Here is a 23,726-nt window from a genome sequence, read left to right on the forward strand (position 1 = left end):
TGTGCTATGATTGTATCTTCAAAGTGTTTACCTAATTAAACACTGTAAACATATTTTATAGATGATCTTTTAAGATTTAGTTCCAAAATCACATGTTTTTGTCAGTGAAGGAAAACTTGATTGGGATGATTGACCTAGGTGATAATCTAGTACAATTGGCATCTCATTATTAAGTAGAGTGTGACTGAATAACATTGTATAGGACTCATTAGTTTACCAAAGATGATGTGTGCCTTGTTTGATTTACTTTCTGATTCTCATATAATAATGTTTCAATTTGGGTTTTATATCTGAAATTGGATTTCTGATGTATGTGTTATCTACAACTCTGCTTTATCATCTAGCCTCAGTTTACTCACCTGTAAAATGATGTGATAATTTGGGTGGGGATTGGAGGGATGAGTAGAAAAGGCAAAGGGATGAAGAATTGCAAATTGCCAGTTATAAAAACAGTCATGGGGATGTAAAGTACAGCATAGGGAATATAGTCAATAATATTGCAATAACTATGTATGCTGTCAAATTGGTATTAGGCTTATTGGGGTGATCTCTTTGTAAGTTACATAAATGTCTAATCACTGTGTTGTACACCTGAAGCTAATGTAATATTGTATGTCAACTGTAATTGAAAAATAAAATGATATGGTAATTTTTTATTACAAATAATGTAGGTAAAACACATTGGACCCAGTACCTGACTTCTAAATATTTCATAAGTGAAGGGTCTCATCATTTTTGTTACTTTAAATAATTTATTTAATTGAATGCTGCTTGTGTGTTTGGAGAAGAGGAAGGTTGGTTAGTTGGACAAGAGGCTGGATTTAAATGTCTGTAACATGCTAGGTGTTTTGTATAATAAACTTAAAGATATTATCTGTGCGCTTAGACAAGACAGATGTACTGTAGGCAAACCAAACTCTGTAGTTATTAAATACTTTAAATTAAGGAGCTATAACCTAACTCTAGAATCAAATCCAGGTATTTGATACATCAGATAACTAGCATTTTGCCATTTTATTGTAACCTCAATCTCGTCATTTCTGAAATAGAATTTGTCATTATCCTTAGACTCTTCCCTCACCCTTCATTCAAGTCTTCCCTTTTTCAATTCCCTGGTTCTGCATCTTACCATCATCATAACTTGGTGAAGTTATTTAAACTCTATACTTGAGTTTTCTCATCCATAAATTGAGAATAATAGTAGAAACTACCTCAAAGGGTTGTAGTAAGGAAACTTAATTTTGTAAAGCACTTAGAAGAATATATGACAGTGTAGTAAGCAGTGGGGAAATATGGTTGTTGTAGTTCTTATGCACCATACTAAAACATCTGGCATTAACTTTCCCATCTTCCTCAGTCCCATTATATATTTAGTTGCCAAGTGCTTTTTACCCCCTTTGTATCTGCCATCAGTTCCTTTCTTTTTATTCTATCTGACACCACCTTAATTTAGCCTAGAGGTACAAATAGCCTACAGACCAAAAACAGTGCACACATGTGTTTTGTTTTCCCTAAATTGTTAAAACTTTCATTAAAAATTTATTTTAAATTGGTAATAAACTCCACATTGCTCAAAATTCAAAATATACAAAAGGATATACAATGAAGAGGTTCCCTCCTAGCCCTATCCCCTAGCCTCCTATTTTGCCTTATTGGAAGCAACTAAAGTTATCTGTTTATTAGGAATCCTTCCATGGACATTTTATGCATATCAAGCAAGTGAGTATATATATATGGTGCCAAAAATGTATACACATTTTAAGAAAGGAAAAAAAACTATTAAATTTGTAATAATATACGAGGTCAGAAAATTAAGTTTGTGAACTTACCCTAGAAAAAGTGCTACATACCTCATTGCTGAATATCACTATGATCACCTTCGAAGTACTCCTCTTGGGAAGCTATGCCCTGACACGAGTGCCTAGTCCACCCTTCAAAGCAGTTTTGGAACTCTTTTTCTGGAATGTCCATCAGAGTTGTCATCATATTACTCTTGATGTCCTGAATGTCATCCAAATGTCTTCCTTTCAATATTTCCTTTATCTTTGGGTAAAGAAAGAAGTCATTGGGGGCCAGATCAGGTGAGTAGGGAGGGTGTTCTAATACAGTTATCTGTTTACTGGCTAAAAACTCCCTCACAAACAGTGCCCTGGGTGCTGGTGCATTGTCGTGATGCAAGAGCCATGAGTTGTTGGTGAAAAGTTCAGGTCATCTAATTGTTTCACACAGCGTTTTCAGCACTTCCAAATAGTAAACTTAACTAACTGTTTGTCCAGTTGGTACAAATTCATAATGAATAATCCCTCTGATATCAAAAAAGGTTAGCAACTTGGTTGCAACAAGTTCGTGAACTTAATTGTCAGGACTCGTATACTGATAACAAAAGATGAACACAAGTCACGTTTGACTTCTGTAATTACAAGAGGTGCTCAAAGTGGTTACGATCAGTGTCCAGACACTTCTGATTACAGCAAACTACTGCTTGAGTAATGCTGACCAAAGTGTCCACTTATGTACTTTTTTTTGGCACGCCCGTTATTTTCTTCCCTGTTCCCTTTTATACACAGACAGTAACACACTCTCCATATATTGACACCTTGCTTTGTCTACTTAAAAATATACTTTGGAGAATTTTCCATATATGTATGTAAAAATATACCTTATCCTTTTGTGTGACTGCATAGTTTTTCTCTACCTATATGGATGAGTCAGTCTCCTATTGAATGACATTTAAGATATTTCCAAACTTTTCAGTGTTGTTTGTGATAGCAATAAAACAACCTTGTACATATGTATAGTGTTCTAGGGCTGTCATAACAAAATACTATAGACTGGGTGGCTTAAACAACAGAAATTTATTTTCTCACAGTTTTGGAGGCTGGAAGTCTGAGATCAGGGTGCCAGCATGGTCAGGTTCTGGTGATGTTTCTCTTCCTAACTTGCAAATGACTATCTTCTCCCTGTGTGCTCACATGACATCTTCTTTGTGCTCCTGGAAAAAGTGAGTGAGCTCTCTGATGTCCCCAGGGCACTAATCATATTGAATGAGAACACTACACCTATGACCTCATTTAAACTTATGCTTCCATAAAGGCCCTGTCTCTAAATACAGTTATATTGGGGGTTAGGGCTTCAACATATAATTTGGGCGGGACATAGTTCAGTCTATAGCAGTATATCAATTTGCCCAGAGCTACACTTTAAAAAAATGGTTGATTGACATTATGTTTCATTTAAAACTCTAGAATTCCATCTTCCCTTGAATAATGAGAACTGGACCAATGTCCCATTTTGTTAACAATTGCCTAGAATTCATGAACTGCTCTCTTCCTCCCCTTTTAGACAGGACATGTGTTCTCATGTTACCATATTCCTCATCTGGCCTAGGTGGCCTTAAACTTCCTGGCCTCTATAGGTATTGAGTTTGTGACACCTGTGTAAGCTCTTACCCTGATACGTATGAAATATCCCAATAGCTTATCATTCTACCTTGATCCTTTCTGCCTTCTCTATTTTATAGACCACTGCTAGGATATCTTCCTTAAACACTTTTTTTTTATTATGCCACTCTCCCTTCACTCCACAATCATTTACTGGGTGCCTATAAAGTTTCAGGCATCATGCTTAAAATCTGGGGTTAGGGTGGTTCACAATTTAAATTGGAACCTTGCCTTCATAGAGTATATAGTCTACTCTTCTTCTTATCTAGATTTCCTTTCTGTCTCTTGACTGATCTTAGTTCCTCAAGGCCGATCTCACTACAGACCATTTCTTTGGAATATTTTTCTGACAATTTCACTTTCAGTTACCTTCTTTTTAAATTAGTCCTCATAACCTCAAATCATAATTCAGCACTGCAGCATTTATTATCTTGTAATGTTTGGTTGCTATTGTTTTATGCTATGTGGTGAGTTTTTATCTCACCACATAGATGGGGGATCTCAGTGAAGTATGTCTTATATAAAGGGGGCAGCCATTGATCAGCTCCAACTAATTTTTCTCTTGTGCCAATGTAGATTCCATGTTGTAAGATATTTTTAAGAAAAGCGAGAAATAGAATATTTTTAAAAAGAAACCTGTTTTTGAAAGGTTATAAGTTAATTTGATTTTAAGTTTTAACATCACTGTGAGAACCAGGCCAGCATCTGCAGTGGGCTGTGAATTTTGTCTGCCTGACCTATACTGCAAATTTCTTGAGGTAGAGACCAGGTGAAAACCTGGTAATATTTGCTCTCACACATACATACACACAGTGTCTACTACAGTGTTGGCTGTTTAGTAGGTTCTCTGTAAAGACTTGATTATCATCAGTCAGTACTTTAAGTGGGCTGTAATTTCCAGCAATAATATATCAGTTCTGCTTTCTCCAAATACCTAACATGTGCTTTTGAAAACAATTATCAGGACAGGCTTCTTTTTCCCTGCTTCTTTTTTTCTAACTGTAACCATCCACATTTCTTGACCTAGCTCCATTTTTTTTCAATTGATCCTTTATCTCTCTAGAGTTTCTTTCATTTTTTTCCGCTTTTCTCTTCTACATTTCCCTTAAAATACCAAGTAACAAAAAGAAACAATATCATCAAAAAGCTCTTCACAATGCTGAGCATGTACTTAACTTTTGATTATTTGGGGGCTGATATTCCAGCTCTTTTTGTTTCTTTCTGTGCTGTGAATGATCTTTGCGTAGTTGTTTCATCTTCAATTAGAATGGGAATGTGTGACGTGAATCTATTCATTGTCTCGATTTTTAAACTAGTTCTGATAAATATACACAATATACCTCTTCCAGTTTTTTGTAACTACATCCTAGAATCAATATGTAGCCTTGAAAATAAAATTATTATTATTAATTATTGGTTCCTTCATTCACCTGACATCCTGGGGTCCAACAAATTAAGATGTGTAAGGACTCTTCTAGGACTGCTTGAATTGGTATTCTTGAGCTGGGTAGCCCAGACAGTAAGTAGAAAGGCCTTTTAAGAGATAAAGTCTCTGCTCTTAAGTCCCTAAGCATAGACAAGGACTACTATATTGTTGTACATTCTTTTTGGTTGCTGCAATGGCACCAGGTTGGAGGAGACTGTTGCATGAATTAATGGTATAAAATAATGAAGTGGATTGCATGAAATTGCATGAAATTTTACATTATGTTATAGAGCAGTGAGATTGTACTCTTGTGGCTCTTTGTTGTTTTTCTAAACTGATGCTTCAGGGACATGCTGGAGCTCTGTATTCCTAGAGATTTTGTCTGATGATTAACATTGCAATTGGTGGAAATACTTTAATACTCTTTGCAAATATTCAGTAATAGAGCTGACTGCTAAGGTATAAGAATACCTCCATTATTATTATTTTCAACATCTTCAAACTATTGCAAAGTGCAGGATAGTAGCAATTACTTTAAGGGAGAAAATGAGCTTTGGTATCAGATATCATCCCTAGATTCAAATCCCAGTAATTTACCAGCTGTGTGATCTTGGAATTACTTAATTTCTCTGAGCAGAGGCTCATGTATATAATAGAATCAATAGTAGTGCCTATGTCCCAGGGATGGTGAAGACTAAATATGCCCCATTGGAAATGCCATAGGAATGAAATGACATAATATCTTGGATTTTCCTAAAAATACCCATTGAAGTTGGGGGCGTAAGTGGGTTAGGGGTACAGATGAAACAAGATTTTCCATGAGCTGAAACTATTGAAGCTTGTATTAGGCACATGGGCATTCATCTTTACTTTGGGGTACATTTAAAATTATACATAATAAAAAGTTGTTTTTTAATACTGTGGGAGTGAGGCTCAAGTTTACCTGATGGTTTGTGGAGAACGTAATTGTCCTTAACATCAGCCTCACAGACTGAGCAGAAACTTGGAAAAGCATTCCAGATCTTCCATCTATGTATTATAGAATGTTATAACTGGAAGAGACCTAATGTTATACTGGCTAAGTAGTTTACTCAAAATAACATTGCTAGATAACAGTGGAGCCTGGACTAGAATCCAGATTTTCCAGCTTCTAGTTAAAGATTTTCCCATTGTTTCACACTACCTTCTTTAACTGTAGCACTTTTAATATAAGTTCTATCAGTTTATTGTAAGATTAATTATTGTTTAAAAATAAATTTACCTACTTTCATTCTTTTGCATGTGGCTTTCTAGTCTCCCAGCCCCATTTATTGAAGAGGCTTTCTTTTCTCCATTGTATGTTTTTGGTTCCTTTGTTGAAAATTATTTGGCCATATATATGTGGCTTTATTTTTGGCCTCTCAGTTCTAATTAATTAGTCTGTGTGTCTGTTTTTCTGCCAAAACCATGCTGTTTTTGACTAGACTGTTATTAGTCACCTTACAAAAAATTAACTCAAAATGGATCAAAGACCTAAATATAAGATCTGAAACAATTAAATACATGAAAAAAAAAACAAACACAAGTACCAAACTTATGGACCTTGGTCTTAGGATTTTGTGAATCTGATCTCAAAGGCAAGGGAAGTAAAAGCTGAAATAAATGAATGGGACTATGTCAAACTAAAAAGCTGCTGTATAACAAAAGAAACCATCAACAAAACAGAAAGGCAACCAACTGAATTGGAGAAGATATTTGCAAACAACACTTTCAATAAAGGGCGACTATCCAAAATGTATAAAGAACTCATATAACTCAATAAGAAAAAACACAAACCAATTAAAAAATTGGCAGAGGACCTGAACAGAGATTTCTCCTAAGAAGACATACAAATGGCCAACAGATACATGAAAAGATGCTCAACTTCAGTAGCTATTAGGGAAATGCAAATCAAACCGCAATGAGATATCACCTCACGCTTGTTACAATGGCTGTTATCAACAAGACAAGTAACAACAAGTGTTGGAGAGATTGTGGGGAGAAGTGAACTCTTATACACTGCTGGTGGGAATGTAAATTGTACAGCTACTATGGAAAACAGTATGTAGGTTCCTCAAAAAATTAAGAATAGAATTACCATACAACCCAGCAATTTCTCTTCTGGGTATCTACCTGAAAAATGTGAAAATATTTATTCATAAAGACATGTACCCCTATGTTCATTGTAGCATTGTTCACACTGGCCAGACATGGAAACAACTGAAGCATCTTTTGATAGATGATTGGATAAAGAAGATGTGGTACATATATGCAATGGAATAGTACTCAGCCATAAGAAAAGATGAAATACTGCTATTTGTGACAACATGGATGGATCTTGAGCATATCATGCTAAATGAAAAAAGTCAGATGGAAAAGATCAAGAACCATATGATTTCACTCATGTGGAATTTAAAACTGAAAGCAACAAACAAACAAGACACACACATGAACAAAAACCTCATAGACACAACAGTATGGTGGTTAACAGAGGGAAAGGGGGGTCAGAAAGAAGGTAGAAAAAGGTACAGGGGGTCAACTATATGGTGAAGATTTGACTTTGGGTGGTGAACACAATGCAATATACAGATGATGTATTATATTAACAGTATGTACACTTGAAACCTATATAATTTTATTAACCAATGTCACCCCAATAAGTTTAATAAAATTTTTTAAAAAGAAAAAAATAAATTTACTTGTTTGATTGAGGTACAGTACAAGGGGACTTGTTCTAGAAATCTGAGGTTATATTTATGTAATACTTTTAAATCCGTTCTTTCAATAGATCCTCAGAATGATCCTGTGATGTAAGCTAGCAGAAGTTATTTCCACTTTCTGCATTAAGTGATCGGAATTGTCCAAAGTTATTCAACAATTTGATGATTAAATTAGAGCTAAAATTCAGGGCTAGAATTCACTGAACCTCACATCCAGTTGTATTATTGGTTTTAGACTTTTATAATAATTCCCCTTAACTTTCATCTTTTCCAGAATGAAGAATATTAATCTTTAGCACATTTCAAGGGATTTTTCTTTTGTATTCATTTTCTTTTTATGGAAAAGAAGATGGGACTTAGCATCAGCATCTGAGAAGGAAGGAAAGTGGCTGGAAGCACTGGTGGCTATGCAGGTGATTTTGTAGAACACGAACTCATGGGAGAATGGAGATAAATATATAAAAATCATAAGAGAGTTATTGTTATTACAAATGGTTTGGATCTTAAAATGTGACTGTATGTACGTTTATGTACTTTATTTTTGGATTTTCTGACAAAACTAATCCTAAAAACTTATATAGAGATTTTACATTTACATCTCATAAAAATTTTTTTACATGTGTCATTATGATGGTTTTCATGACATCCCTCTGAGGGGACAGGGCTAGGCTGATATATCTCCATTTTGCAGATAAGAAAAGTGAGGCATGGAAAAGTCAAATGGCTTGCCCAAAGTTATACTGCTCTCTTTTGGTGTTTCTTATCACTTTATCGTTTTATCGCATCACACTGTTTCACTACTTCAAGCTTAGTAATAATGCAATGTTCAATTTCATTCTTTCTTTCACTGCCATTCACACATGATATGCCTTGTCTGTCTTCACTTACTTTTGTGGTAATACAACTCGTATGTTCTCTCCTCTTAAATTCACATTCTTTTCAGCATTCAATTTGGCCCCTACCTCCTTTAATCTCATTCCATGAAAGCTGAGGAGGCAAGCTGCAAGTCTTTCCTGTCTTGAATCCACTTCTGAGTACCTGCTCTAGTGGTGGGTCTTATAATTTGGACTAAGTAACTCAGACACACTCCAGATTTTGTGTATTTTGAGACCCTTGAACGGGAAAGTCATAGTGAGCTACCTGCTGAGATGCTGCAAATGGGGTGTTTTAGAGTTTGGATTTTCCAATGGTTCCTATAGAGGTATGTATGACCTTGTTTAGAGGAAATGAGAGAAATCTGAGGATTTTTCATTAGGTAGTTTGTTTCTAGCAACCATGTACCCTCCATCATGTGAGCTGCTTCAAGCAGAAGCTGGAGAATCCCCCTGGCACCCAGGTCAAGAAGCACTGTAGCTTCATTATAGCTCTAAACTGCTGAGGTTCAGATGTTATTCTGCCATTTACTCGCTGGGTGATTTGGGGATAAACTACTTCATCTCTCTGTTCTTGTTTCCTTATTTTAAAATTTTGGAAGTAATGTGCCTACTCTTAGAATAATGAGAATTAAATAAGCTAATATAAGTATTTCTTTTGGCGGCTGGTTGGCTCAGTTGTTTAGAGTGCGGTGCTCCTACACACCAAGGTTGTGCATTCGATCCCCACATGGGCCACTGTGAGCTGTGCTTTCCACAACTAGATTGAAACAACTACTTGACTTGGAGCTGATGGGGCCTGGATAAATAAATAAATAAATAAATAAAAAGATACCCAAGGTATGTTTCTACTTCTGAAATGTACCAATTAAAAAAATAATAAGTATTTCTTTTAAAAGGACAGTCCCTGGCACATAGTAAGTACTCAGTGAGTATTGACAATTATTGTTCCTTTATCACCATTCTATTTTTTTTGTTTTGTTTTGTTTTTTTCCAGATTTTATTGGGGAAGGTGAACAGGACTTTATTGGGGAACAGTGTGTACTTCCAGGATTTTTTCCAAGTCAAGTTGTTGTCCTTTCGATTGTAGTTGTGGAGGGTGCCGTTCATCTTCAAGTTGTGTCCTTTCAGTCTTAGTTGTGGAGGGCGCAGCTCAGCTCCAGGTCCAGTTGCCGTTGTTAGTTGCAGGGGGTGCAGCCCATCATTCCTCACTGGAGTCGAACCGGCAACCTTGTGGTTGAGAGGGCACCACTCCAACCAAATGAGCCATCCAGCTCAGTGGCAGCTCAGCTCAAGGTGCCGTGTTCAATCTTAGTTGCAGGGTGCGGAGCCCACCATCCCTTGCTGGAATCCAGGAGTCGAACCGGCAACCTTGTGGTTGAGAGCCCACTGGCCCATGTGGGAATCGAACTGGCAGCCTTCGGAGTTAGGAGCATTGAGCTCCAACCGCCTGAGCCACCGGGCCGGTCCATCACCATTGTGTTGTTAATGTCATGCTGCAGAGTAGCCTCAATTCTGAAGATTTTTCCAGAGGCCCATCCCAAAACTAGTCTCCATCCCCCTGGAAGATATACAGTTAAGCTATCTGAAAATATATGTGTACTCTAGTTGTTCTTTATCTTTTTCTGATATTAAAAATAGATAATAATTTTTAAAAACTACCTATAATCTCAGAACCCTAAAACATTTTTAGTAACCCTAAAACATTGGTTTTCATTTTTCAATAGTTCCAGCATTTCTTATGGGTCAGCTGCTGAAAGTGAATGATATCTGCTCAAGATCTTTCAAAATGACTAGTTTGTTGTCCGTAAACTTGTTTTTCTTTTAGTAGACAGGTTTGTTTGTTTGTTTAGAAAGCAGGTGCTCACCAGATTTGGGATATTAGAAAGTAGTGAGGGAACACTGTAATTTGAGTAAGAGGATAAGAGTTCTAGTTCTGATTCTATCACTTCTAAACTATGTGACCTTGAGCCTCCAAATTCATTATCTGTGAAATGGGAATGGTATGTGAAAGCTGTTGATTTCTCTACTGTAAAGCTATGTAGGTGCACATGAGGGATTATTATTTGTGTTGTCTAAATGCTCTATCTTGTTAAGATACTAAGTACTTTCTTAGGTCTGTGTCAGGGTTCCAAATGCTTGCCTTTCTTTTGAAGTTGTAGGCCTTAGTGACTCTGCTGTGCTTCCTTCCTTAAAGGTTTAACTTAGCACTTCATTACTAGTCATTTTTTCCCTCTCAGAGCTGGCCAAAGGGTGAGATTAGCCAGCCAACTGCTCCTTAAGAGGCACTGTTCACATTCATAAAACAAGCAGATTGTTATGGAAAATGCCAGTTGTGTAACAAAATAAACTTGGGAGCATAATATAATCTTATCAAATTTCTGTGGTCAGGGTCCCTGGATATCTCTCCTGCCTGTGTGATTCACATCTCAATAGCCCAAGACATACCCTAACCCCTTTGGGTATTTCCTCCCCACTTCACTGATGGGTTCTGTGCAGCTGTCTGTTCCAAGCACCTCCAACTCTAGAGAGAAGCAAAAGGCTTATAAAATCCTCTAAAAAAATTAACTGAGCTTTCTTTAAGACCATTCTTATAGGTCCTAATTTCCTTCAGTTTTAAATTTGGCTGACTAAATATTAAAGAAACATTTTTTTAAAGAGAAGGTTATAAACCTTCCTAATAGCTTTTTAAAAATATTCACTCCTACCAACATTTAGTATGTCATCTAAGGTTAACTAATGGCTATTCCAATTGACTGTCCTTTGGGTGAGAAAGCACTAACCAAAAATGGATGAGATATTCCTAATTGTCAACTATCCCCTTATGCCATTTGCCTAAAATATTTGTGATATGGATGGGACAAGAAGTATTTTTCATACTCCTTGATTATTGCTATTAAAATGTTTAATATTATAACATTATTTCTATTCAATAACCTTCCTTATTCCCAAGATCATTCATTCATTGGACATTAGCACATTGTATGGATGAGATACTCTGCCAAAATATAGGGTTACAGAGAAGAACAAGACTAGGTAACTGTTGAGGGGCTCACCTGATGGTGAGGGAAACAGACAGATAATGCCTCTTTGTGCAAGACACTGTTATAAACACATGAACACATATTAACTTGATAAACCCTCACAACAACCTGGCACTATTATTCCCATTTTACAGATGGGGAAACACAGGGAGGTAGAAAAACTTGCCCAAAGTCTTATGGTTATAAAGTTGCTAAGCCAGCATATGACCCTAAGGCACACACTTCAGATCTCACATGTTTTTACCACACTTGGGTAGCAATGTGGAGTATGGACTAGAAAGGGAAGTGACTGAGAGATGATGAAGGGCTATTTAAGAGATATTTCTGCAGTAGAATTTATTGCAGCTGATAACCAGTTGGCTAGAGATGGAGAGAGAGGAGTGAAAGGTGACTGACCCTCTGGTTTTTAGACTGAGACTGGGTTGATGGTGGTACTAAAGATTTAGATTGTAAATATAAGAGGGAGTAGGTTTGAGCCCATTGAGTTTATAAAGGACCTGTTTGATGACTAGGAGATATCCTTCTGTGCCAGAGCTAAAGATACTGGCCATCAACAATAATAATGGTGGTGATGATAATAATAACTAATTATATTGAGAACTTTTCATATGCCAAGAACTGTTTTAAGTACATTTATGTGTATTAATTAATGGAACCCTCACATCAACTCTATTAAATCTACCATTACCCCTCCTCTTAACAAGCTATTGATAAGCTAATAGCTTGTTAAGAGGAGGGGTAATGGTAGATTTAATAGCTAATACTGATAAGCTATTTAGCCCCTATGAACCTTAGCGAAGGTTCATAGGGACTAAATAGCTTATCAAAGTCACTCTGGTTCCTCAACCCTGCTATCTTGCAATCCATATGAATTGATGACCAGATGGGAGATGGCTCTTGTAAGTTGTCCCAGCTAGAAATAATGAAGTGTAATTGAAGGATATCTGAATGGAGAAGAACCGAATTCTCTCCACTCTCCTACAGATTTTTCTGGTAGCAACCAAGCAAGCTCTTTTGGCTTCGTGGTGCCTTCCTCTGGACTATATGAGAGTTATCTGACCTAACATTCTTTTTCTACCATTGCACCTCCTTTTTCACTCCTCCTTGAAATCAGACAATGCTGCCTTCTCTGGCACCTCATACTTCATACTTAATTACACCTCAAACATCTCTCATAATAACCTCTCTAATTTTCTTTCATTCTTTTACATTCCTGTCCAATTCCTATACTTAAGAAAACACATTTCCTTATTCTACTTTTCTGTCTCTCAAAGACCTTCAGAAATGTATTGAACACCTACCATGTGCCAGGCACTGTTCTAAGCCCTTGAAGTACATCACTGGGAAAAAACATCAAAGATGAAAATCTCTGCCTGCAAAGATCCTACAGTCTAATGGAAATCAGAGTTTTCTGCATCTGACTTCTGTGCTTATTTCTTACTATACTTGTTCCTCCATTAACCCCCACATTTACTCCCAAGAGGCTTCATAGAAGCCTTAGGCCTTTGCAGAGAACAGTTTGAAATCTTTTAATCCTGGATGAAATTGAGGCTTAGAAAGAAAGAGGCTTTGACAAAGCTTGTGGGATGTGATTCCTGGGCATCTAACTCCCAGATCAGTGCCTTCTGCTACATTTGTTGACTCTCCATGTATGGTTGACGCATATCTAAAACTGATAACAACATGCCTACTATAACCTTTGACATATAGTAATTATGCAGTACCTATTTGGTGAATGATGGGTGTATATGTGAGCATTTCTACTCAAATGATTGGATCAAAGAAAAGAAAATCTACGCACTTTGGGATAAAATTGGAGATATATTAGTGTCAAAATTCTCCAAACTCTTTGATAGTGGCCCCGAAGTTTTCTCATAATCCCAATAGATGATACTTTTGTGTTGTTGCCATTTAAGTAGAACATGTTTCCATAATTCCTGACTTTCAATAAATAAAGGAATTGATTTTAGGTTTATCTTTTACTTTTTTATGGCTATGTTATAATATTATATTCTTGCTAATTGTACATTTGTTATATGTTAACTGCATTAGGTTTCTCTTAGAATATGCAACTATTTAAATTTTTTAAAGATTTTTATTAAAATATAGCTAATGTACAATATTACATTAGTTTCAGGTGTTCCATGAACTATTAAACATTTATATGCGTAAAGAATTGATCACCATGATAAGTCCAGTAACCATCTGATGCCGTACCACACTATTGCAGTATTATTGACTATATTCCCTATGTTGTACATTACATCCCCATGACTTATTTGTTTTATACCTAGATATTTGAACCTCTTATTCCTGTACACCTTTTCTCCCATTTTTAGTTTTTAATTACAGTTGACATTCAGTATTATTTTGTCTTTTTTTAAAAACATTTTTTTTAAATTTTATTTTATTAAATTTATTGGGGTGACAATTGTTGGTAAAATTACATAGATTTCAGGTGTACAATTCTGTATTACATCATCTATAAATCCCATTGTGTGTTCATCACCCAGAGTCAGTTCTCCTTCCATCACCATATATTCGATCCCCCTTACCCTCATCTCCCACCCCCCACCCTCCTTTATTTGAGATGTACAGCATTGTGGTTAGACATTTATATAATTTAAGAAGTGATCCCCCTTAGTCTAGTACACACCTGGAACGATACATAGTTATTACCATATTGTTGACTATATTCTTTATGCTTTACTTTACATCCCCATGGCTATATTGCAATAACCAATTGTACTTTTTTTCTTTTCTTTTAAAAATTAGTTTCAGGTGTACAAAACAATATAAGGATTAGACATTTTCACCACTCACAAAGTGATAACCTCACCAAGTCTACTACCATCTCACTTCGTACATTACTATGACAATATCATTGACTATATTCCCTATGCTGTACTTTACATCGTGTGACATATATATATATATGTATATATGTATGTGTGTGTATATATATATATATATATATATATATCCGAAGAAAGTATATATATATATATACATATATATACACATATATATGTATATATATCCGAAGAAAGTATACACATTTTAAGAAAGGAAAAAAAGTATTAAAATTGTAATACTCAATATATAGCAATAACAAAAGATGAATACAAGTCATGTTTGACTTCTACAATTACAAGAGTTGCTCAAAGTAGTTACCATCAGGTTAATTTTAATACAGTTTTTTCCTTTCTTAAAATGTGTATACATTTTTTGGCACCCTGTGTGTGTGTGTGTGTGTGTGTGTGTGTATAAAATAGTTGACATTCAATATTATTTTATATTAGTTTCAGGCATACAGCACAGTGGTTAGGCATTTATATAATCTCTGAAGTGATCCCCCCAACAAGTCCAGTATCCATCTGACACCCTACGTAATCTTCACAACATTACTGATTATATTCCCCATACTGTATTTGACATCCTTGTGACTATTTTGTCACTACCCAATTTGTACTTCCTAATCCCTTCACCTTGCTCACCCATCCCTCAAACCACCTCGAATCTAGCAACCATCAGTTTGTTCTCTGTATCTATCAGTTTACTTCTATTTTGTTTGCTCATTTATTTTGTTCTTCGGATTCCACATATAAGTGAGATATTATGGTATTTGTCTTTCTCGGTCTGACCTATTTCACTTAGCATAATCTCCTCTAGGTGGATCCATGTTATAAGTGGTAAGATTTCATTCTTCTTTTTTTTCCCATTATACATTTTAACCCATTGCTTAATTTGACATTGACAACAGCTCTTTGAGGATAGTAAATGAAGTATTATTTCACCATGCTATAAAGGTCCGGGAAGGTAGGAACATTAAGGGACTCATCCAGGTTACACAGCAAATAATAGAACCAGAGCTAATCTAATTTCAGATTCCCAGTGCAGTATCCGTTTTACTACATCTCATCATGGATACCAACTGTGAGGGCTTAAGCTGCCATGCTTATTGAAGAATAAAAGTATGTTCTCTCCTTTTATTCCAGAACATGTTTATTTGTTTTGTTTTATTGTGTATGTGTATGTATGTGTTTTTTGTTTTTTGTTTTTTTATTTCATTTTTTTATGGCAGAGAAATACTCCATTGTATAAATTTACCACAGTTTCTTAATCCAATCATCTATTGACGGGGATTTTGGTTGTTTCCATATCTTGGCTATTGTGAATAGTGCTGCAGGAAACATAGGGGTGCATACATTTTTTCCAATTAATGTTTTGGGTTTCTTTGGATAAATACCTAGGAGTGGAATTGCTGGTCATAAGGAAGTTCTGTTTTTAATTTTTTGTGGAACCTCCATTCTGCTTTCCATAGACAGCAATTTGCAATCCCACCCAGTGCATGAGGATTCCTTTTTCTCCACATCCTCACCAGTACTTGTTGTTTGTTGATTTACTGATGATAGCCATTCTGACAGATGTGAGGTGATGTTTCATTATGGTTTTTATGTGCATTTCTCTGATCATTAGTGAAATTGAGCATCTTTTCATATGTTTATTGGCTATCTGCATATCTTCTCTGGAGAAATGTATATTCAGATCCTTTGCCCATTTTTTTAATTGCATTGTTTGTTTTTCAGTGTTTAGTTGTATGAGATTTTTATAAGTTTTGGATATTAACCCCTTATCAGATGTATCATTGGCATATATCTTCTCCCATTCAGTAGGATTTATTTTTTGTTGTTGTTGATGGTTTCCTTTGCTGTGAAAAAATTTTAGTTTGATGTAGTCCCATTTGTTTATGTTTTCTCTTGTTTCCCTTGCCCAGGGAAATATCTGTTTTCCCAAAAATAAGACCTAGTGGACAATCAGCTCTAATGTGTCTTTTGGAGCAAAAATTAATATAAGACCTGTTCTTATTTTACTATAATATAAGACCAGGTATAATATAATATAATATAATATAATATAATATAATATAATATAATATAATACCGGGTATAATATAATATAATATAATATAATACTGGATGTTATATTAATTTTTGCTCCAAAAGGCGCATTAAAGCTGATTGTCCAGCTAGGTCTCATTTTTGGGGAAACATGGTATATCAGTTAAAATATTACTAAGAGTAATGTCTGAGAGTTTAATTCTTTTATTTTCTTCCAGGAGTTATGGTTCCAGATCTTTCATTTAATCCATTTGGAATTTATTCTTCACATGGCATAAGAACATGGCCCTGTTTCATTTTTTTGCACATATCTCTTCAGTTTTCCCAGCACCATTTACTAAACAGACTGTTTTCACTCCAATGCAAATTCTTCCTTCCTTTTTCATAGACTAAATGACTATATAGGCGTGGATTTATTTCTGGTCTCTCCATTCTGTTCGATTGGTCTATGTGTATGTTTTTATGCCAATACCATGCTGTTTTGATTACTATAGCTTTGTAGTATAATTTGATATCAGGTTGCATGATACCTCCAGCTTTGTTCTTATTTCTCAGGATTTCTGTGGCTATTTGGGGACTTCTATGGTTCAATATAAATGTTAGGATTATTTGCTCTAGTTTTTTGCAAAATGTCATTGGTATTTTAATAGGGATTGCGTTGAAGCTATATATTGTTTAGCATGGACACTTTAACTATATGAGGTCTGACAATTAAGTTCGCAAACTTGTTGCAATGATGTTGCTAACCTTTTTTGATGTCAGAGGGATTATTCATTAGGAATTTGTGCCAACTGAACAAACAGTTAACCAAGTTAACTACTTGGATGTGCTGAAAAGGCTGCATAAAAAAGTTAGACGACCTGAACTTTTTGTGAACAATTCATAGCTCTTGCATCATGACAATGTACCAGCTCACACGGCACTATCTGTGAGGGAGTTTTTAGCCAGTAAACAAATAATTTTATTGGAACACCATCCCTACTTACCTGATCTGGCCCCCAATGACTTCTTTCCTTACCCAGAGATAAAGGTAATATTGAAAGGAAGACATTTGGATGACATTTGGGACATCAAGGGTAATATGCCGACAGCTCTGATGGCCATTCCAGAAAAAGAATTCCAAAATTGCTTTGAAGTTTGGGCTAGGCTATGGCGTGGGTGCATAGCTTCCCAAGGGGAGTACTTTGTAGGTGACTATATTGATATTCAACAGTGAAGTATGTAGCACTTTTTCCAGGATGAGTTCGTGAATTAATTGTCTGACCTTATGTGCCCCTATGTACATTGCAACAGTAGTCACAGTCGCCAAGACATGGGAACAAGCAGTGTCCTTTGGTAGTGACTGGATAAAGAAGATGTAGTACATATATACAATGTGGTACATATATACAGAGGGTGCCAAAAATGTATACACATTTTAAGAAAAAAAATTATATTAAAATTTTAATACTCAATATATACTGATAACAAAAGATGAATACAAATCACATTTGACTTCACTTCTGCAATTACAAGAGGTGTTTCCAGTGGTTACCATCAGCATCCAGACCCTTCTGATTATGGTGAACTACTGCTTGAGCAATGTTGACCAAAGTGTCCACTTGTATACATTTTTTTGGCACCCCAGTACAATGGAATATTACTCAGCCATAAGAAAATATGAAACACTGCTTTTGCAGCAACATGGATGGATCTTCTGATCATTCTAAGTGAAATAAGCTAGACAGAAAAAGTTGAGAATTATACAACTTCACTCATTCTCGTATGTGGGATATAAAACTGAAAGCAACAAACGAATAAGGCAAACAAACAAAGAAACAACCACTGATAGACAGAGACAGCAGTTTTGTGGTTACCGTAGGGTAAGGGGGAAGTGGGTTGGTAGAGAGGGAAAAGGGTGTCAAATATATGGCGATAGAAGAGGAACTGATTCTGGGTTGTGAACACAGAATGCAATATATGCATTATGTATTATAGAAATGTATACTTGAAACCTATGTAATTTTACTAACCAATATCACCCCAAGAAATTTAATTTTTTTTTAAAAGGATGTAGAGAGATAAAACACTACTTTAGAGAGAATTGTTGCTAATGTGTAAACAAGTTCATTAGGGTAAATATTCATACAGGAGTATGGAACACTTTAGAATGAGAACTAGGCCAGGAAGGGGCACATTCTGGAAACGATACAGCTATGCTCGTATTCCTATGGATGTTTCGTAGATTGGAGAATTTGGAAGAAACAGATTCACATATATACAGACTTTGAGGAAAGGGGACAGCTTATACCTTTGAGGAAAAGTCAGGGCCATCTTGATTAATAGAATATATAAATTAGAATGTTGTCCAAATAGTGACTTCTCAGTATCTAGTAAGTCCTGAAAAATAATGTTCATAGAACACAAACAGGTGTAACCAAGGGTAAATGGCATACAGTATGCACTGGGTTAGATAATATTTTAAAATTGTCTTTGTCTTGTCTCTTTTCCAGATATGGATCAATTTATAAACAACTTGCAGGTCCAACTTAATTCAGAAAGTGGCTCGATGCCTGTATTGAAACAGGTCAGTTGTCGAGAAAATAAGATACTAATATTCTGCCATAATAGTGCTGAGTACCTCATAATGATTTTAGAGCTGAAGGTCATTTTTCTTTCTAACAACATGATGGTTGCCTGATGGAAAGGGTTGGTTGGGAGGGTGGGTGAAATAGGTGAAGGATTTCAGATATACAAATTGATAGTTACAAAATAGTCATGGGAATGTAAACTACAGCATAGAGACTATAGTCTAACCACTGTGCTGTACATCTGAAACTAACATAAAATCCTACTGAATGTAAATTGTAACTGAGAAAAATAAATAAATAATTCTTTAAAAAGAACTACCAATTGGTTGTTACAAAATAATCATGGGGATGTAGGGTATATCATAAATAATATAATCAATAATATTGTAATAGCTTTGTATAGTTTCAGATGGGCACTAAATTTATCTGGGTGATAGATGGGAGGGGGTTTCGGGAGCAGGATAAAAATGTGAAGGGATTAAGAAATACAAATTGGTAGCTACAAAATAGCCATGGGGATGTAAAGTAAAGCATAGGGAATATAGTCAATAATATGGTAATAACTATGCATAGTTCCAGGTGGGTACTGTACTAGTCAGGGGGATCACTTCTTAAGTTATATAAATGACTGGGGGCGGCAGGATGGCTCAATTGGTTAGAGCGTGAGCTCTTAATAATAAGGTTGCCGGTTCAATTCCCACATAGGGATTGTGGGCTGTGCTCCCTGAAACTAAGATTGAAAACAGCGACTGGGCTTGGAGCTAATCTGCGCCCTCTACAATTAGATTGAAGGACAATGACTTGGAGCTGATGGGCCCTAGAGAAACACACTGTTCCCCAATATTCACCAATAAAAAAGTATTATATAAATGTCTAACCACTATGCTATTATGCTGTACACCTCAAATTAAGATAATAGTGAATGTCAAAAAATAAAATAAAAAGAGGGAAATTCTTATTCCTACAGGCCTACTTCTAGGACAAGAAAAATCTCTAATAAACAATTTAACCTTACATCTAGAGAAACTGGAAAAAGAAGAACAAACAAAGCCAAAAGTGAGTAGAAGGAAGGAAATAATAAAGATCAGAGCGGAAATTAACAAAACAAACATTAAAAAACAAAAGCAATAGAAATGATCAATGAAACAGGGCTGGTTCTTCTAAAGGATAAACAGAATTGATGAGCCTTTAGCCAAACTAATCAAGAAAAAAAATTGAGCAAATAAATAAAAACAAATGAAAGAGGAGAATTTACGACGGACACCACAGAAATACAAAGGATTATAATAAAATACTATGAACAACAAGTTACATGCCGATAAATTGAACAACCTGGAAGAAATGGATAAAATCCTAGAAATATACTATGTACCGAGACTAAATCTGGAAGAAACAGAAAATCTGAACAGATCAATAACTAGTAACAAAATCAATCAGTAATAAAAAAAACTCCCAAAAAAACAAAAGTCCTGGACCAGATTGCATTACAGGTGAATTCTCCCAAACATTCAAAGAAGAATTAATACCTGTGTTTCTCTAACTTTTCACAAAGTAGAGGGAAAGTTCCCAAGCCCATTTTTTTTTGTAGCCAGCATTACCCAAAACCAGACCAAGACACTGCAAAAAAAACCCTACAGGCTAATATCCTTGATGAACATAAATGAAAAAAATGTTCAATAAAATATTAGAAAACCTAATTCAGCAATACATTAAAAAGATCATACACCATGATCAAGTGAGATTTATTCCTGTGATGTGAGGTTGGTTCAATATCCACAAATCAATTAACTTGATACACCACATAAACAAATGAAGGGCAACATCATATGATCATATCAATAGATGCAGAAAAAGAATTTGACAAAATCCAACATCCATTTATCATAAAAATTCTGAGCAAAGTGGGGATAGCGGCAACATACTCCAGCATAATAAAAGGCATGTATGACAGACCCACAGCTAACATCATACTCAATGGTGAAAAGCTGAAAGCTTTTTCTTTCAAATCAGGAACACAACAGTGATGTCCACTTTCATAGCTTTTATTCAACACAATACTGGAAATCCTAGACACAGCAATCAGACAAGAAAAAGAAATAAAACCCATCCAAATTGGAAAGGAAGAAGTAAAACTGTCATTATTTGCAGATGACATAACACCACATGTAGAGAACCATCAAAATTCCACCAAAAAAGTATTAGAACTAATAAATGAATTTGGTAATGTAGCAGGATACAAAATTAATATTCATAAATCAGTTGCATTTTTCAATATTATATTAATTTCAGGTGTACAGGAGAGTGATTAGATATTTATATAATTTAATAAATGATAACCCTCGCTAGTCTAGTACTCAACTGGCACTATACATAGTTATTACCCTATTATTGGCTATATTCCCTGTGCTTTACATTCCAATGACTGTTTTGTAACTAACAATTGGTACTTCTTAATCTTTCACCTTTTCCATCCTGCCTCCCAAACCGCTCCCATCTATCACCCCAACAAATATATTAATAGTTCTAATATGACACCATACGTAGTTATTACAATATTGACTATATTCCTTTTGCTATACCATATATCCCCATGATTAATGTGTAACAGCCAATTTGTACTTCTTAATCCCTTCCCCTTTCTTATTCACCCCTAATCCCCCTCACATCTGGCAACCACCAGTATGGTCTCTGTATCTATGAGTTTGTTTCTGTTTTGTTTGTTTATTTTGTTCTTTAGAGTCCACATATAAGCGAACTCACATGCATCTGTCTTTCTTTGTGTGACATACTCCACTCAGCACAATACCCTACAGGTACATCCATGACACCACAGATGGCAAGAACCCATTCCCTTCCATGGCCAAGCCATATTCCAATATTCCAATGTATATATGTGCCACCTATTCTTAATTCATTCTTTCATCGACAGGCTGCCTCCACATCTTGGACATTGTAAACAATGCTTCAATGAACATGTGATGCACATGTCCCATCAAAGTAGAATTTGGGTTTCTTCAGATAAATACCTTGAAGTGGGACTACTGGGTCCTTTGTCTCTTATTATAGCTTTTGTTTTAAAGTCACTTTGTCTTGTATAAGTATTGCTGCCCAGCTTTTTTTGTTTTTGGTTATTTCATTTCTATTTTCATGAAATATCTTTTTCCATTCCTTTACTTTCAGTCTGTGTGTGTCTTTCAATCTGGAGTCTCCTGTAGGCAGCATATATAAGGGTTTTCTTATCCATTCAGCCCACCTATGTCTTCTGAACAGAGCATTTAGTCCATTTACATTGAATGTAATTGTTAATAGATATGTAGCTATTTTCATTTTGTTATTCATAATTTTGATATATATATTTTTTTTCCATTTTAAAGAAGCCTCTCTGACATTCCTTATAATACTCATTTGGTGATGATGAACTCCCTTAGCTTTTTCTTATCTTGGAAGCTCTTTATCTGTCCTTCGATTCTAAATGATAGCTTTGTTGGCTATAGTAATGTTGATTGTAGGTCCTTGCTTTTTCATTATGTTGAATATTTTGTGCCAATCCCTTCTGGCCTGCAGTCTCTGTTGAGAAATCATCTGACAATTTTATGGGAGCTCCTTTATAAGTTATTGTTGCCTTTCTCTTGCTGCTTTTAAGATTCTCTCTTTGTCTTTAACCTTTGCCATTCTGATTATAATGTATCTTTGTGTGGGCCTGTTTGGGTTCATCTTGTTTGGGATTCTCTGCATTTCCTGGACTTGTATATCTATTTCCGTCGCCAGGTTAGGAAAGTTTTTTGTAATTATTTCTTCAAATAGGTTCTCAATCCCTTGCTTTCCTGCTTCTTCTGGTACCCCTATAATGCAGATGTTGTTAGGCTTGATATTGTCCCTGAGTTCTCTTAAACGATCCTCATTTTTTGGATTCTTTTTTCTTTTTGCTGTTCTGATTGGGTGTTTTCTGCTACTTTGTCTTCCAAATCGCTGATTTGATCCTTTGCTTCATCTGGTCTGCTGGTGACTTTTTCAAGAGCATTCTTCATTTCAGTTACTGTATTCTTCACTTCTGACAGGTTTTTTTTTTTTTGTTTCTATATATTTTTTATGCTTGTTATCTCTCTGTTGAAGTTCTCACTAACTTCCTTGAAAATCATTGTTTTGGACTTGGTAGCTGGTAGTTCTTTTTCTGGAGTGTTCTCCTATTCTTTCATTTGGGAAGTATTTCTTTGTTTCCTCATTTTGGCTGCATCTCTGTTTCTATGTATTAAGTAGATCTGATATGGCTCATAGTCTTGGCCAGGTGTCCTTATGTAGTAGCTGCCCTGGTACTGTCTCCCTGGTCGCCTGTTCTGGGTGCTCCAGGAGTATCCATTCTGTGGGTTGTGAGTGCCTTCCTGTTATAGTTGAACCTTGATTGCTATTGGAACATCTGTGGGTGAGAATGACCCTCAGGCTGATTGGCTATTGAGTTTGGCCACACCCACAGCTTATAGGTTGCTCTGCAACCGCCTTACCCAACCAAGTGGGATTTACCCGATCAGACTCTGGTGTCTGTTTAGACTGCTCTTTGTGTGTGCTGGGTTAAATGGATAGTGCTCTGCTATGGTCTGAAGCCAATCTCCAAGTATGTTAGTTCTGAGGCCTCTTGGAATGGGCTTTGATGCAAGCCCAGGTCACCCACTGCCTGTGACAAGGTGGGGACTACATAGTAGGAACTCCAAAGTAATTTGTGGTTGTTTACTGCATGTCC

The 23,726-nt window shown here is 35.8% G+C and overlaps 1 protein-coding gene across 10 annotated transcripts in view; it reads left to right on the forward strand.

Annotated features, from left to right (window-relative positions):
* The window catches only part of KLF8 (KLF transcription factor 8), a 199,043-nt gene that overhangs the window by 110,169 nt on the left and 65,148 nt on the right, over positions 1-23,726 (forward strand). For 7 of the 10 annotated variants that reach the window (XM_074323662.1, XM_074323664.1, XM_074323663.1 and 4 more), the window contains one exon: positions 18,914-18,987. The exons of 1 other annotated variant lie outside the window; for it this stretch is intronic. In XM_074323662.1, coding sequence (XP_074179763.1) covers positions 18,914-18,987 — 74 coding nt within the window. Of the gene's footprint in view, positions 1-7,878; positions 8,018-18,913; positions 18,988-23,726 lie in introns of all 10 variants that reach the window. 2 more of the 10 variants (XM_074323665.1, XM_074323666.1) reach the window with 1 other exon arrangement.

The sequence above is a fragment of the Rhinolophus sinicus genome, chromosome X, assembly GCF_036562045.2.
Source record: "Rhinolophus sinicus isolate RSC01 chromosome X, ASM3656204v1, whole genome shotgun sequence".
NCBI classification, from domain to species: domain Eukaryota; kingdom Metazoa; phylum Chordata; class Mammalia; order Chiroptera; family Rhinolophidae; genus Rhinolophus; species Rhinolophus sinicus.